Below are 16,345 nucleotides of genomic sequence, written 5' to 3' on the forward strand. Positions count from 1 at the left end.
TTTATTTTTTTAAATTTTTATTTATTTATTTATTTTTTTGTCATACATTGATATGAATCAGCCATAGATTTACACGTATTCCCCATCCCGATCCCCCTTCCCACCTCCCTCTCCACCCGATTCCTCTGGGTCTTCCCAGTGCACCAGGCCCGAGCACTTGTCTCATGCATCCCACCTGGGCTGGTGATCTGTTTGGGAAACTCATTTTAATAGTTCATATCTGTGCCCCTCACAGGACCTCCTCCACTGCCTTCCCTGCAGGAAACCATCTATAAAACAGAACGTTTTGGAAGCAATCATAAAATGCAGATTAATAGCCATAGAAGTGTTTTCACCATTTCTGTTTATGTCCTGTGGATGCACATGTTTTTTGCCTGAATTCATACATTCATGTTCCTCTGTTACTAGATGACTTTGGAGGAAGAGAAAGAAGTAGTTCATGATTTTCTCTTTCTCTTTCTTTTAATTTCAGGAACTGAAAGATGACTTGAAGGGTGATCTCTCTGGCCACTTCAAGGATCTCATGGTAGCCCTGGTGACCCCACCGGCTGTGTTCGATGCAAAACAGCTGAAGAAATCCATGAAGGTATGAGCCGTCCTCAGGCCGTTTCTGCCTCGGATTTGGTGATCAGGAGTGTCTTTATCCCAGTGCACGCTTGAGCGCATGCTTTGGTTGCTCAGTCATGCCCGACTCTGCGACCCCGTGGACTGTACCCCGCCAGCCTCCTCTGTCCGTGGGCTTCTCCAGGCAAGCATACTGGAGCGGGTTGCCATTCCTTCTCCAGGGATTGAACCTGAGTGTCTTATGTCACCTACATTGTCACGCGGGTTCTTTACCCCTGCAACACCAGGGGAGGTCCACACACTTAAAGTATGGGAGTCAGTATTATGGATGTGGAGATTCTGTGCTCTCCAATTGTTAGAACAACCCTGAAATGGGAAGCAGTTGTGGAACCTTAAGCCCACATGTTCCTAGCCTGAAAGGATATTGTCCAATTTTGTTTTTTGACCTGAGGAGTCAGATTCTCTATTTTGTTGTCGTTGAGAGTTAGTGGCCCCGTCATTAACCCTATTGCCTAGGCCCCAAACCTAGAACTATCCTTGATCCCTCACTTCCTCTCACACTTCAAAGCTACCAATTTTTTTTTTCCGGAGAGGCTCAGCTCTCTTCTTAATTAAGGCTGTTTGACTGATTGAATTAGGCCTGCTTAGAATATCTAAGATGCTCCCCCGTAAGGTCGATCGATAATGGACTGTAACTGCAAAATACCTTCACGGCAACACTAGATTAATGTTTGAATAACTGAGGACTGTAGTCTGGCCAGATTGACACATAAAACTGATCATCACACCCTCTCCTCCCCTGCCCGCCACCCCAATTCATTGCTGTAGCTATACTGGCTTTGTTGCTGCTCTGTGGACATTCTCAGCTTATTCTTTTTTTTTTTTTTTTGGTTGTGCTAAGTCTTAGTTGAGGCATGTGGGATCTAGTTCCCTGACCAGGGATCGAATCTGGGCCCCCTGCATTGGGAGCCCAGAGTCTTAGCCACTGGACTACCAGGGAAGTCTCCTCTCAGCTTATTCCTCTTGAAGTCTTTGTACACGGTGTTCTTTCCATCTGGAACACTATTCTTCCAGATGTTTTCTATTAATTCACTCAGTTTAATTTTCTTAATTGCACCTATTACCATCTAAAATTATCTTTTTGATTTTTTGTTCCATTTCCGTATTATTTTTTCCATCTAATGAACAGGGAAACGTTGATCATATCAGGGAACCTCATCCCTCTAGGAACCTCTCTGGTTCTAAAGGAAAGCCCGTGATGAAATAGATGCTTGACATATGAATGAGTTCCGAGAGTGAGTTTGTAAAGTCCAATTCATTCATAAATCCAACAAAGTGAGCCTAGGTACCCAACTAACTACCAGCTATATAGTACTATACTGTAATAGATTTATAATACTGTTCACACAGATAATACATAAAAAACAAACACAAGGAATAAAACAGTTTTAATCTTAGAATATTAATACCTTGAAATGTACAGTAGTGCAGTGTGAAAGTTGGCATACAGGGGCGTGTTTGAGTCTTTGAAAGTTTGCAACTTGAAGGTTTGTGTATAGGGGACTTCCTGTATTTGTTGACGTGAAGGAGGGGAAGGAAGAAGTCTAGTTCCGAGGCAAGACCATCTTCTGCCTTCCCATCAGAAATAGTCAGTTTCTCTTCTGTGGAAGAAGTATAGGTACCCAAGAAGCAGATGGCAAGAGGTACAAGAGTTATATTGGGTGAAACGCTTGCGAAAGATAAGAGACAGCAGGGTAGGTGGGGTGAAACTGCTGACTACAGTACAGGTGTGACCCCTGTGAACAGAGAGAGGGAAGGAAGGAGGCTCAGGCAGGAAGAGCCTCCGTCTACAGCGCTGCTCTGAGGAAGCTGTGGCAGGCCAGTGGGGAGCCCCGAGCAAGGTGTGCCCTTTGGAGGAGTCACATGGGGTGGGATGGTGGCCCAGCTTTGGTTCCCCTTCCATGCTCAGTCATGGCTGAAAGCAGCCTGGAGAGACCATGATGTTGCTGTGAACTCTGTGGCAGATCCAAAGGTTGGAAGCTATCAGCCAGCTCCATTCTTTGCAGCATATTCTCTTGAAATGAAATCTCAGCAGTGTGTTTCTGTGGCTGCTACATGGGGGATGACTTAGCAGGTGAAATGGTGAGAATTAGATTAGCCAACAAGGATTAGAAATTTTCCCTCTATGTAAAAGAAATGCAAAGGATGCCGTCCATAGCTCAGTATCATGGCACCATCATTATCAGACCTTCAGCCTTGAGGTTCCACCATCTTCAGCCTGTAGATTACACTTGTTCTCTAGATGGCTGCTCAACATCCAACCATTATACCTTTATTCCAGGCAACTGAAAAGAGTCAAAGACCAAGAAGTGTTCATCTTTTCTTTTTACAGACTCCCAGAAATTGTGTGTAAGGCATCACATGTATTTCATGGATCAGAATTTAGTTAAATAGATAAACCTAGCTCTAAGGGAAGCTGAGAAATATGGTCTTTATTTGGGTGCATGTGTGGCTAAGTCACTTCATTTGTGTCCACCTCTTCTGTCCATGAGATTCTCTAGGCAAGAATACTGGAGTGGGTTGACATGCCTTCCTCCAGGGGATCTTCCTGACCCAGGGATCAAACTCACATCTCTTGTGTCTCCTGCATTGGCAGGCAGGTTCTTTACCAGTGAGCCATCTGGAAAGCCACTTTATTTGGGTAGTTTTGTGCTAACTTTAAAAATGGGGATTCTATCAACGATGAAAACAGAAATATTGGATCTGCTCAATTTTGCTGTAAACCTAGGACTGCTCTAAAATGAATCAGGAGCTTGGGATTAACATATGCACACTAATGTAGAAAAGATAGATAACCAGCTAGAGCCTACTGTATAGCCCAGGGAGCTTTACTCAATATTCTGTGATAACCTATATAAGAAAAGAATCTGAAAAAGAATGTATATATGTTTATGTATAACTGAATCACTTTGTTGTACACCTGAAACTAACATGACATTGCAATCAACTATACTTCAATAAAGTTTTAAAAAGAAGGAAAACACCCCCCCCCAAAAAAAGTCTATTTTTAAATAATAAAAAATAAGTTGAAAAGGAGATCTACTGGGGACCACTGGGAATCTTTGCCACAGAGGGACACAATTCAGCCTCTTTTCTTATACCACCTTGACCTGCCTTAATCAAGTCCTAGTGTAAATGGCTTCTACAGTGTGACTCAGTGACCTCAATATAAACCAGGACTCAGGAATCACTAGCCTCTAAACCAGCTGGACTCATGGTCTCATACAATATCGAGGCTTTAAAAACCTCCCCAATGAAGAGGATGATGCCTGCTGACCAATGCAGTGCATTGGCACAAGGATGAACTCATTCAGAAGAATTGCAGAGCCCTCTCTAAATACAATGACACATTCGAATGCTCAACTTGCGATCCTGAGTGATGTAAGCTTTCCCTTTATGCTCTTTCCTCCTGGAATTAGTCAATGAATTTTTACACTACAGCAGGATATTTAAAATTTTAATGTCAGTTAACTTTAGATGATTCATGTTATTTTAATACTAAAATATACAGAAAATTTAAAAATTGGTTTAGAGCAAGCGATTGACGAAAAACGATTCTTCTGTGTAAAACAAGATATTGAGACGGAAGTGCATAAAACTGAGTTTTTAACGTGTTCTAAAAATAGTTTTCCATGAGACTTCCCTGGTGATTCTGTGGTTAAAAATCTGTCTTCCGGTGCAAGGGAGATGGGTTCGATCCCTGGTCCAGGGACTAAAATCCCACATGCAGTGAGGCAACTAAGCTGGCATGCCACAACTAGAGATCCTGAATGCCACAACTAAGACCCAATGCAGCCAAATAAATAAATAATTTTTTTAAAAATAGTTTTCCTTTTTCTTTCTAGGGCACGGGAACAAATGAAGATGCTCTGATCGAAATTCTAACCACTAGGACAAGCAAGCAGATGCAGGAGATCGGCCATGCCTACTATACAGGTGATCTTATTTTCTGCTCACCTTTACCCCTGTTCACACCTATATAAGCCAATGCTGTTTTCCCCCAGAAACCCACCAAGCTCTTCTTCATGAGTGATTTTGAGAAGGCAAGAGTGTAAACAGGAGGACACATTTAAGATGGGCTAAGGGCTGTGGATTTTCAAAGAACATTTTAATATGATCTGAGCTAGAAGCTGCTACATAGCAATGGCATTAATGCTTTGCATGTACAACATTACACCTCTAGTGGATTTTGCTCTCAGCAATTACTGCTTAATTGAATCAAGCATTTTCATCAATGGAAGAGACTCAAATCATTGTATATTCATATGACATGTTAAAAACACTGGGCTTAGCCTCATGATTTTTGGTGTGGGAAATTGTGTGTGTGTGTGCTCAGTCGTGACTAACTCTTGGTGATCCCATGGACTGTAGCCCGCTAGACTCCTCTGCCCATGGAACTTTTCAGGCAAGAATGCTGGAGTGGGTTGCCATTTCCTACTCCAGGGCACCATCAAGACTGGTGGCGTGAAGAGATGTACTGGGAAAAGTCTGGGAGGGTCCCGAACACAGAGCATACAGGTCTGCAAGGTGCATCCCCCTCCCAGCAGAGTGATGTATTAGTTTAACTGCCAGCCAGGGAGGTTCACTTGGTCGTTGGTGTCTGGGGTTTTCAGTGGGGTTTTATTACACATGCATGGTTTTTGGGTTTTTTTTTAGAAACTAAGCAACAGAACATTTTACATATTTATTTATTTTTGGCTGCACTGGGTCTTCATTGCTGCACGCAGGCTTTCTCTAGTTGCAGCAGTCAGGGGCTACTCTTGGCTGTGTTTCATGGGCTTCTCACTGCAGTGGCTTCTCTTGTTGCAGAGCATGGACTCTACAGCGTGCAGGCTTCAGTAGTTGTGGCACATGGGCTTAGGTGCCCCATGGCATGTGCAGTCTTCCCAGACTGGGGATCGAACTTGTGCCCCCTGCATTTCGTTGCACGTGGATTCTTACCCACTGGACCACCAAGGAAGTCCTACACAGGCGTGATTGACTCCATCACAGCCATGTGACTGAACTCCATCTCTAGTCCCCTCCTCCCCACCAGAGGTCAGGCTGATATCACATGGCTCAAAGCCTTAACCCTTTAGTCAACAAGTTGATCTTTCTAGTAGAACCCAGCACCATCTGGAGTCATCTTGTTAGCAAAAACTCAGCTGTGGTTCAAGGGACCCTCCATGAATAACAATGATATTCTTATTGGGGAAATTCTGAGTGTTTAGAGGTTAGCTGCAAAGAGCAAGGGACAATGACCAGCCCAATTCTTATTAAACAACAGCTCTCTGTCACCCCCTCCAAGTACCTTAAGGGAGCCATGGTTTCTATGGTTTTGTATCATGGGGGCTTTTGCGGTGGAAGAGAGCAAAGGGAGGGGTATACCTGTCCCCAGGTGGGTGTTAGAGAGGTTACTTTGAGAATTTCTCATTAGAATGTAGATCCCTCAATGATAGGTGACTGTTTTATTGTTAATGTGCTAATCAGATCTAGTCAGAAAACCAGAAACACACTAGGGTCTTTAACAGAGAGAATTTTAACATCAAGAATTGTTTAAGCACCTTCTGGAAAACTGAAAAAGTGGAACAGAAGCACAGGGGAGGCTCAGAAGTGTAACCCTCAAGGCCGGGACGAGATTTGGGTTTTTAGAAACTGGCTCAGAGGAGTTGCTGGTACTTTCCGGTGTTGGTACTAGGTTGGCCAGAAGTCTGTTCTGGTTCTTCTGTAATATTTTATGGGAAAACCCAAACAAACTTTTTGGCCAGCCCAATACTTCAGGGGTTCAGAGGAGAGGCCCCAGGAATTGGAGTTCAGATCTCCGTGGAGGGGAAGGGAGCTCCATCTCACCAAGGCTATTACCTCCATGTGATAGCCTTGTAATAGCGTGTGAACAGGCGACCTGTTCTAGGAGCCTGGAGCCAACTGCTGCTCTCGGAATGCATCTCTTCACCGGGTTGACACTGTCCTTCCTTCCTCCTCCTGCCTTCCATCTGATCTCCCTCTGCTCCCCTCACTGGTGGAACCTGAGAGGGAGGTGGGGTGTGGGGGACAAAAGAGAAATCTAATTTGTCGAGTCCCACCCCTAGCTCCACAAATCAAGGTGTAGAGGGGCAAATTTGGGGTAGAATGAAGACCATTGCTCAAAAATAGGCATAGATGGGTACATGGTAGGTGTTTAATGTCTTTGATTCCCTCAGTTCAACAAGATGTACTTGTAAAAAATCACCAGACCCCAGGGCTGTATCCCAAGATGCTATGTTGCTTTTTGGTATCTGTTAGAAGAGTTACCACTCCATGAGATGACTGACCCCAAAATTCTCCCTGAAGTTCAGCATTTATTTATGTACAAACAGCCTTGCAGTGTAATCTCTATGAAGGGGGAATTTTTGTCTCTTTTGCTCTATGTTTTATCTCCAGTGCTCAGAATATTTATTGAATGGATATCCTTAAGATTGAGATAGGGGACCTCAAGAGCCAAGTGAATGGGACTATTGTTTTGCAAATATGACAAGTGATCCTTGTTCAAGGTTACCAGATGCCCCCGGTATCTGTGTGAGTTAAGATCTCCAAAGTTAGAAAGAATTAAACTACATCCAGCTTCCCTTGGTAAGGAGGGATTCATGATACACAAGAATTGAGAGAAGGAAATAGTGAAAGAATGAAGAGAGCTAGAGCCCGTAGTCTCAATCATGCAGAGCCGAGCTGATACAGGACCCAGAACCTTGCTAGGGACTCAGCCGTCCACTCACTCCCTTTGCGTCACGGAAGGGACGCCCATGGCTCCCCTGCACATCTCCATCCGAGCAACTCTTTCCCCTCCTCTGCCTCTACTGTATTTGAAGAGACCAAGTAACATCTCTTTCCTCACCACATGGTGTGTGTCTCCTTAAGACTTGCGTTTGCTCACGGTTTCTGATTTTGTCTTGGCTTCAGTTTTATGCTTTATTTCTGGGAGTCTTTCCACTTCATTGTTAGTCTTTTTAAAAACTTCTGTACAGCTCAGTCTGTAACAGAGAAGATTCAGTGGGCTCAGAAAGGCGCTTTCTTTTCTTTTTTTTTTTTTCCATTTATTTTTATTAGTTGGAGGCTAATTACTTTACAATATTGTAGTGGTTTTTGTCATACATTGACATGAATCAGCCATGGATTTACATGTATTCCCCATCCCAATCCCCCCTCCCACCTCCCTCTCTACCTGAAAGGCACTTTCTTTTGGGCAGAGTTCTCCTACCAGGTCACCTCCTAGGCTGCTGGCTCCCTCTAGTCAGAGGCCAACCCTGTAGCAGTCAGCTGTAGGAGAGTAATGGCATCGTGTAATGTGAAACAGTGACCTATGTGTTAGAAATCCATCAGACGAACTGTCAACGTGGCCCTCTTAAAGGGACCAGGTATATGGAGTGGCTTGTACAGTACAATGATACAATAACACTTCAAGGAATAGAGATCTAAGTTCTGAACTCTTCCCAGTATTTTAAAGTCAACGGTGCGCGAGAGAACACTGAATCAGGAATCAGAGCCCTAACTTCTGCATTATTAAGACACTGTATTTGTTTATCTGTACCCTCAGTTCAGTTCAGTCGCTCAGTCGTTTCTGACTCTCTGTGACCCCATGAACCGCAGCACGCCAGGCCTCCCTGTCCATCACCAACTCCCGGAGTCCACACAAACCCATGTCCATCGAGTTGGTGATGCCATCCAACCATCTCATCCTCTGTCATCCCCTTCTCCTCCTGCTCTCAATCTTTTCCAGCATCAGGATCTTTTCAAATGAGTCAGCTCTTTGCATCAGGTGGCCAAAGTATTGGAGTTTCAGCTTCAACATCAGTCCTTCCAATGAACACCCAGGACTGATCTCCTTTAGGACGGACTGGTTGGATCTCCCTGCAGTCCAAGGAACTCTCAAGAGTCTTCTCCAACACCACAGTTCAAAAGCATCAATTCTTCAGTGGTCAGCTTTCTTTATAGTCCAACTCTCACATCCATACATGACTACTTGGAAAAACCATAGCCTTGACTAGACAGACCTTTGTTGGAAAAGTAATGTCTCTGCTTTTTAATATGCTATCTAGGTTGGTCATAACTTTCCTTCCAAGGAGTAAGCGTCTTTTAATTTCATTGCTGCAGTCACCATCTGCAGTGATTTTGGAGCCCAGAAAAATAAAGTCAGCCGCTGTTTCCACTGTTTCCCCATCTATTTCCCATGAAGTGATGGGACCAGATGCCATGATCTTAGTTTTCTGAATGTTGAGCTTTAAGCCCAACTTTTTCACTCTCCTCTTTCACTTTCATCAAGAGGCTCTTAAGTTCTTCTTCACTTTCTGCCATAAGGAGTGGTGTCATCTGCATATATGAGGTTATTGATATTTCTCCCAGCAATCTTGATTCCAGCTTGTGCTTCCTCCAGCCCAGTGTTTCTCATGATGTACTCTGCATATAAGTTAAATAAGCAGGGTGACAATATACCGCCTTGACATACTCCTTTTCTTATTTGGAACCAGTCTGTTGTTCCATGTCCAGTTCTAACTGTTGCTTCCTGACCTGCGTACAGGTTTCTCAAGAGGCTACTGTGTCCCAAAATGCATAAAGTAGTTTTCGACTTTCATTGAAAAAATTTTCATATTTTTAGTCTAATTTCCTGCAAAAAACACCTGGAGTAAAAACGAGGTGTGGAAGATTGCATGAGTCTCATCTAGATAATTCTAATATTATAAAATACTTCTCCAAATTCTAACAAATCATAGCATCATCCTTAGGCTTTATATTTTTAAATTAAAATTTTTTTCCTAAGAGTGAAGGATGTGTGTAACAATAACATATGAGTGTTGGGGGAAATGATGCCTACTAAATGTTATTATTACTTAGACAAATAATCTATATTTACAGTGGATTTTGTTTACTTGAATTGCTCTGGAAAATTATAGATTTCATAAAAGAGACTTACTAAAATCATACTGAAAAAATTTCTCTCTCAACAGTTGTTAAGATTAGATGATCTCAAATCATTTGCTTTTTTTAAATTTGTTTTTGGCTCCACTATGTCCTTGTTGCTACACTCGGGCTTTCTCTAGTTGCAGTGCATGGGCTTCTCATTGCGGTGATTTCACTTGTTGCAGCTCATGGGCTCTAGCGCGTGGGGTCAATTGTTGCAGCACCCCACAATTTAGTTGCCCCTCGGTATGTAGGATCTTTCTGGGCCATGGATCAAACCCACATCCCCTAACCACTGGGCCACCAGGGAAGTCCTCATGTCACTTTCTGTAGTTGTCCTTTACTGATTAAAAAGGATAAGTATTCATATGACTGATTTATAGAGTTCTTGAGAATGAGGCAGGCAGAGTTCAAATAGCCCCATGGTGTCAGCTGCATCCAGGTATACAAGTGGCTCAAAGAGAAATACTACTCCGTGGATGGAACAGAACAGAGTTTTAAGATGCACTGAACACTGCACATCACAGGTTATGTAAAAAGGGCTACAACTAGTTGGTACTAAAATATGTGAACACACAGTTGGCATTTGTTATGGAAAAACAGTATGTTTTAGGGTAGCTTTCTTACTTTTGAGAGCTATCAGATAATACAACCTAGCTGTATGCATTAAGATTCAAGATAGGTAATACAGCAAAAATAACAGTGACTTTAGTAAGATAAATATTTATTTCTTTCATGTATAGAAGTCTGGACATAAGAAATTCTAGGACTGGTATGATAGCTCCTCAGAACTTTCAGGAACCCAGACCCCTTCCTGCTTATTTTTATGCCATCTCTCAGAGGTAGTCCTTCACAGACCAAGAGGGCTGCCTGAGCTCCAGCAATCAATCTACCAAGCAAGCAGTAGGAAGGAGGAAGGCACGAAGATGGACATGAGCCATCATTAAGGAGATTTCCCAGCAGTGTCCTAAAGGCCTACATTTCATGCCAAGAGGAGAGCTGAGAATGTGGTCTTTAAGCTATGTGTACTCTGTCTTACTTAAGGCCAGGTTTCTATTCCTGTGGAAGAAAGATGTAATAGAAATTGGAAAGCAAACTAATCGCTTGGCCACCCTAGCTTTCTCACTATACATTTCTTAGTGCCATAGTCAGATGAAATGAACCATGATTTGATCCAGGATAGCAGCTTTTTTTTTTTTTTTCTGTGCTTGTGCTACCACCACACCACACACTATAGTAATAGTTATAAGAAGAATTTATCTATTGCAGAAGAGCACTAAAAGATTAAGAAAAGCAGCAGCAAGATTTATTTTATCAGGTACTCATCCCTTGCCAATGTTGACATTTAAGCTTTTCTGTTTTATAATAATATTTTTAGCTTATCAAGGCTTAGTTTCATTCTTATCTGGTTTCAGTGTACAAGAAGAGTCTTGGAGATGAGATTAGTTCTGAAACATCTGGTGATTTCCGGAAAGCTCTGTTGATTTTGGCAAATGTAAGTTTTTATTTTTCATTTTTCAACTCCCCAATAAGATACATGCTCAATAATGATTTTTAGGAAGTTTTCAAACAATGAAACTGAGGCAGTGAGATTGAAATTTTCCTTATGAAATGATTTGTTCATTTTACATTTGCATCACCACCATGCAGCGTAATATTTAACTACCATCATAAAAGTATAACATAATGAGTAGTCAAAAACTCTTGTTTTGGTCAGTATATGGATTAAATGTATTTTTATCAAGGTTCGTGATACATTAGAAAATACTCTGTAAGTTCATCTGGGCTTCCCTGGTGGCTCAGATAGTAAACAATCCGCCTGCAATATGGGAGACCTAGGTTCAATTCCTGAGTCGGGAAGATCCCCTGGAGGAGGGCATGGCAACCCACTCCAGTATTCTTGCCTGGAGAATCCCGTGGACAGAGGAGCCTGGCGGGCTACAGTCCATGGGGCTGTGAAGAGTTGGACACAACTGAGCAACTAAACTCACACACAAGTTCATCTGGAAGAAAAATCATTTATTTCCATTGTAAGTGTCTCCATTTTTAAAAACATGCTGATTTTCTTCTGAACTCCAAAGAATATTTAACTTTTGGTAGCATTTAAATTAAGTAGGAAGCATAATAGAGAAGAATTACCTTCAGAGAAGGGTATATCAGTCTCAGAACTTAAAAAGTGACTTTCTGCAACTTCATCCTTGCCTTCTTTGGAAGAACTGCTAAACCTTTCATCACCATGTGACCAAAATGTGGCCACACCTTGCTGTCTCTTTTTATGATGCTCATGGCTTTATAAAAAAGGTGGTAAGGTCAAGATGGACAAAATAAAGGACAGAAATGGTATGGACCTAACAGAAACAGAAGATATTAAGAAGAGGTGGCAAGAATACATAGAAGAACTGTACAAAAAAGGTCTTAATGGCCCAGATAATCACGATAATGTGGTCACTCACCTAGAACCAGACATCCTGGTGTGTGAAGTCAAGTGGACCTTAGGAAGCATTGTCATGATCAAAGCTAGTGGAGGTGATGGGATTCCAGCTAACCTATTTCAAGTCTGAAAAGATGATGCTGTGAAAGTGCTGCACTCAAAATGCTAGCAAATTTGGGAAAATCAGCAGTGGCCACAGGACTGGAAAAGGTCAGTTTTCATTCCAATCCCAAAGAAAGGCAATGCCAAAGAATGTTCAAACTACTGCACAATTGCACTCATCTCACACGCTAGCAAAGCAATGCTCAAAATTCTCTAATTCAGGCTTCAACAGTATGTAAACTGAGAACTTCCACATGTTCAAGCTGGATTTAGAAAAGGCAGAGGAACCAGAGATCAAATTGCCAGCACCCATTGGATCATTGAAAAAGCAAGAGAGTTCCAGAAAAACATCTACTTCTGCTTTATTGACTATGCCAAAGCCTTTGACTGTGTGGATCACAACAAACTGTGGAAAATTCTTCAAGTGATGGGAATACCAGACCACCTGACCTGCCTTCTGAGAAACCTGTATGCAGGTCAAGAAGCAACAGTTAGAACTGGACGTGGAACAATCGACTGGTTTCAAATAGGAAAAGGAGTACGTCAAGGCTCTATATTGTCACCCTGCTTATTTAACTTATATGCAGAGTACATCATGAGAAACACTGGACTGGAGGAAGCACAAGCTGGACTCAAGATTGCCAGGAGAAATATCAATAACCTCATATATGCAGATGACACCACCTTTATGGCAGAAAGTGAAAAGGAACTAAAGAGCCTCTTGATGAAAGTGAAAGAGGAGAGTGCAAAAGTTGGCTTAAGGCTCAACATTCAGAAAACTAAGATCTTGGCATCTAGTCCCATCACTTCATGGTAAGTAGATGGGGTAACAATGGAAACAGGAGAGACTTTTATTTTCTTGGGCTCCAAAATCACTGCAGATGCTGATTATAGCCATGAAATTAAAAGACACTTGCTCCTTGGAAGAAAAGCTTTGACAAACCAAATGGCATATTAAAAAGCAGAGACATTACTTTGCTAACAAAGGTCCATCTAGTCAAAAGCTATGGTTTTTCCAAGTAGTCATGTATGGATGTGATACTTGGACAATAAAAAAGATTGAGCACCGAAGAACTGATGCTTTTGAACTGTGGTGCTGGAGAAGACTCTTGAGAGTCCTTTGGACTGCAAGGAGATCAAACCAGTCCATCCAAAAGGAAATCAGTCCTGAATATTCATTGGAAAGACTGGTGCTAAAGCTGAAACTCCAATACTTTGGCCACCTGATGCAAAGAACTGACTTATTGGAAAAGACCCTGATCCTGGGCAAGATTGAAAGCAGGAAGAAAAGGGGACGACAGAGGCTGGGATGGTTGGATGGCATCACCAACTTGATGGATGTGAGTTTGAGCAAGCTCCGGGAGTTGGTGATAGACAGGGAGGCCTGGCATGCTATCGTCCATGGGGTCGCAAAGAGTGGGACATGACTGAGTGACTGAACTGAACTGAACTGAACTCCATTTATAGTTATCATAAAATATTGACTTTATTTCCTGTGTTGTGCAGTGTATCCTTATAGCTTATTTTATACCTAATAATTTATATCTCTTATTCCCCTACCCCTATAATGCCTCTGCTCTCTTCCCTTTCCCCATTGGTAACCACTAGTTTAGAACAAATGCATTTTTTTAAGTATTATAGCCAAAAGTTTCATTCACCTGTAATTTGCAAAATAATTCAGGCAATCTTCTTTCTTTCTCCATCTTCCATCTTCTATAATGTCTTGAATTATTTATGTGCAAGCACACACACTTAGCCATAGAGCCTTCAACAGTAGAGTTAGTGGGGAATCCATGAGTTTTGAGTTTATTTGAATACTTTATTTTTAGAGCAGTTTTAGATTTCCAGAAAAATGCAGCAGAAGCTACAGAAACCTCCCACATGCCCCTCCTCCTTCCACACATCTTGCGTTAGCATGGTACACTGGTTATAGTTGATGAATGAATTAAATGATAAATGAATTAGATGATGATTACATGATGAATGAATGAACTGACACATTATTAACTAAATTCTGTACTTTACATTAGGATTCACTCTTTGCGTTATACATTCTATGGGTTTGGACAAATGTTTAATGTCTTGTGTCCACCATTACAAAGTCATATGGAATAGTCTTACTGCCCTAAAAATCTGTGCTTCAGCCATTCATCCCTCTGTTTCTCTCTCTGAACCTCTGGTAACCAGTGATCTTTTTATCTCTATAGTTTTGCCTTTTCCCGGTGGTCCTATAGTTGAAATAATACAGTGTATAGGCTTTTCAGACTGCATCATTTCATGGCTTAATAACTCATTTCCTTTTTTTTTTTCATCACTGAGTGCTATTTCACTGTGGGCTTCCCAGGTGGCTCAGTGGTAAAGAATTCACCTACCAGTGATGGAGATCTGTGTTCAATCCCTGGGTCGGAAAAATCCCCCTGAGAAGGAAATAGCAACCCACTCCAGTGTTCTTGCCTGGGAAATTGCCCGGACAGAGGAGTCTGGTGGGCTACAGTCCACGGGGTTACAAAGAGTCAGACACGACAGAGAGAGAGAGAAAGATGTTGTTGAGCATCTTTTGATGCACTTTCTCACCATCTGTGTATCTGATATCTGTTCAGATATTTTGCCCATTTTTAATTGGGTTGTTTGTTCTCTTTTTGTCGAGTTTTAAGAGCTTCTTTTTTTAAGATACAAGTCCTGTATATCTGATACATATCTGATGTGTTTGCATACATTTTCTCCCAAGGTGTGGCTTGTCTTATGATTCCCTGAAGACCTTGAGTTTCCAGAGAAGGAAACTCATGCTCAGAAGACTGTAGGGATTTGCTGCAGATTTCACGGCTAGTCAGCGGCAGGGCCAGAAAGAGAGCTGGGAGTGATCAATTCCTTTGGGCCGTGTGGTCCTCACTGGAAGGAACAGCTCTAAGAGGCCCCGTGGGTTCAAATGCCAAATGATGGAATATTTATCTTTAAAAAGACTGCCTTCATTTTTATCTTCTCTGATTAGGGCAGAAGAGATGAGAGTCTAAAAGTGGATGAGCAGCTGGCCAGAAAGGATGCTCAGGTCAGTAACAGAGAAAACATCTCCTTGAACTCTCCTCCCTCATGACTGCCTTCTTATATCTCCGGCATCAGCTGGGGCTGTGCTGTCTTCTTTTCTGTCTGAAGGAGAAGCCTGAAGCCCAGCGATACCTTAGCTCCCATCTTTCTGCCTTCCCCAGTGCTGGTTATTATTCCCCTGGCTCCTGCCACTTCAACTGTCAGATTTTTCTGCTAGTAAGTGAAAGACACGGCTTATCGAAGACCTCAATGACCTGTAAAATAAACTTACCCCTCTTCTCATCCCACCTCCTCAAAAAAAGACAGAATTGGGTTCGTACTAGCATTTACGTCTTCTCTCTTGTCCAACAGATTCTCTATAACGCTGGTGAAAAGAGATGGGGCACGGATGAAGATGCTTTCACTGACATCCTGTGTCTAAGGAGCTTTCCTCAGTTGAAACTAAGTATGGACTCAAGTAGCAATCTTTTTTTTTCTCTGAATTGTGTTGTTTTTGCAAGTACATCAGGGTTTAATATACATAATTCTGGAAAATGAAGTTAAAAGTGGTGAAGGCGGTTCCATTTTTATGTACAGACATTTCAGAAAATGACCTGGGGAAGCTGTGGTCCAACTCAAGGGAGAATCAACACTGCTCGGGTTTTACCCTCGGAGCTGAGTAGATTACCTGTGTGTGTTTAGTCACTCAGTCGTGTCCAACTCTTTGCAACTGTTTGAACTGCAGCATGCCAGACTTCCCTGTGCTTCACCATCTCCTGGAGCTTGCTCAAACTCAGTCCATTGAGTCGGTGATGCCATCCAGCCATCTCATCCTCTGTTGTACCCTTCTCCTCCTGCTTTCAATCTTGCCCAGCATCAGGGTCTTTCCCAATGAATCAGTTCTTTACTTCAAGTGCCCAAAGTATTGGAGCTTTGGCTTCAGCATCAGTCCTTCCAAAGAATATTCAGGACTGATTTCCTTTAGGATGAACTGGTTGGATCTCCTTGCAGTCCAAGGGACTCTCAAGAGTCTTCTCCAACACCACAGTTCTAAAGCATCAGTTCTTCAGTGCTCAGCCTTTTTTATTGTCCAGCTCTCACATCCACACATACTACTGGAAAAACCATAGCTTTGGCTAGATGGATCTTTGTTAGCAAAGTGATGTCTCTGCTTTTTAATATGCTCTCTTGGTTTGTCATAGCTTTTCTTCCAAGGAGCAAAGTTTTTTAATTTCATGGCTGCAGTCACCATCTGCA

The 16,345-nt window shown here is 42.2% G+C and overlaps 1 protein-coding gene across 1 annotated transcript in view; it reads left to right on the forward strand.

Moving 5' to 3' along the window:
- ANXA3 (annexin A3) overlaps nucleotides 1-16,345 on the forward strand; it is a 68,555-nt gene that overhangs the window by 35,177 nt on the left and 17,033 nt on the right. Inside the window, exons 5-9 of the mRNA XM_043448218.1 lie at nucleotides 473-586; nucleotides 4,470-4,560; nucleotides 10,950-11,029; nucleotides 15,057-15,113; nucleotides 15,461-15,554. Coding sequence (XP_043304153.1) covers nucleotides 473-586; nucleotides 4,470-4,560; nucleotides 10,950-11,029; nucleotides 15,057-15,113; nucleotides 15,461-15,554 — 436 coding nt within the window. The remainder of the gene's footprint in view (nucleotides 1-472; nucleotides 587-4,469; nucleotides 4,561-10,949; nucleotides 11,030-15,056; nucleotides 15,114-15,460; nucleotides 15,555-16,345) is intronic.

The sequence above is a fragment of the Cervus canadensis genome, chromosome 26 (genome assembly GCF_019320065.1).
Source record: "Cervus canadensis isolate Bull #8, Minnesota chromosome 26, ASM1932006v1, whole genome shotgun sequence".
Classification (NCBI taxonomy): Eukaryota; Metazoa; Chordata; class Mammalia; order Artiodactyla; family Cervidae; genus Cervus; species Cervus canadensis.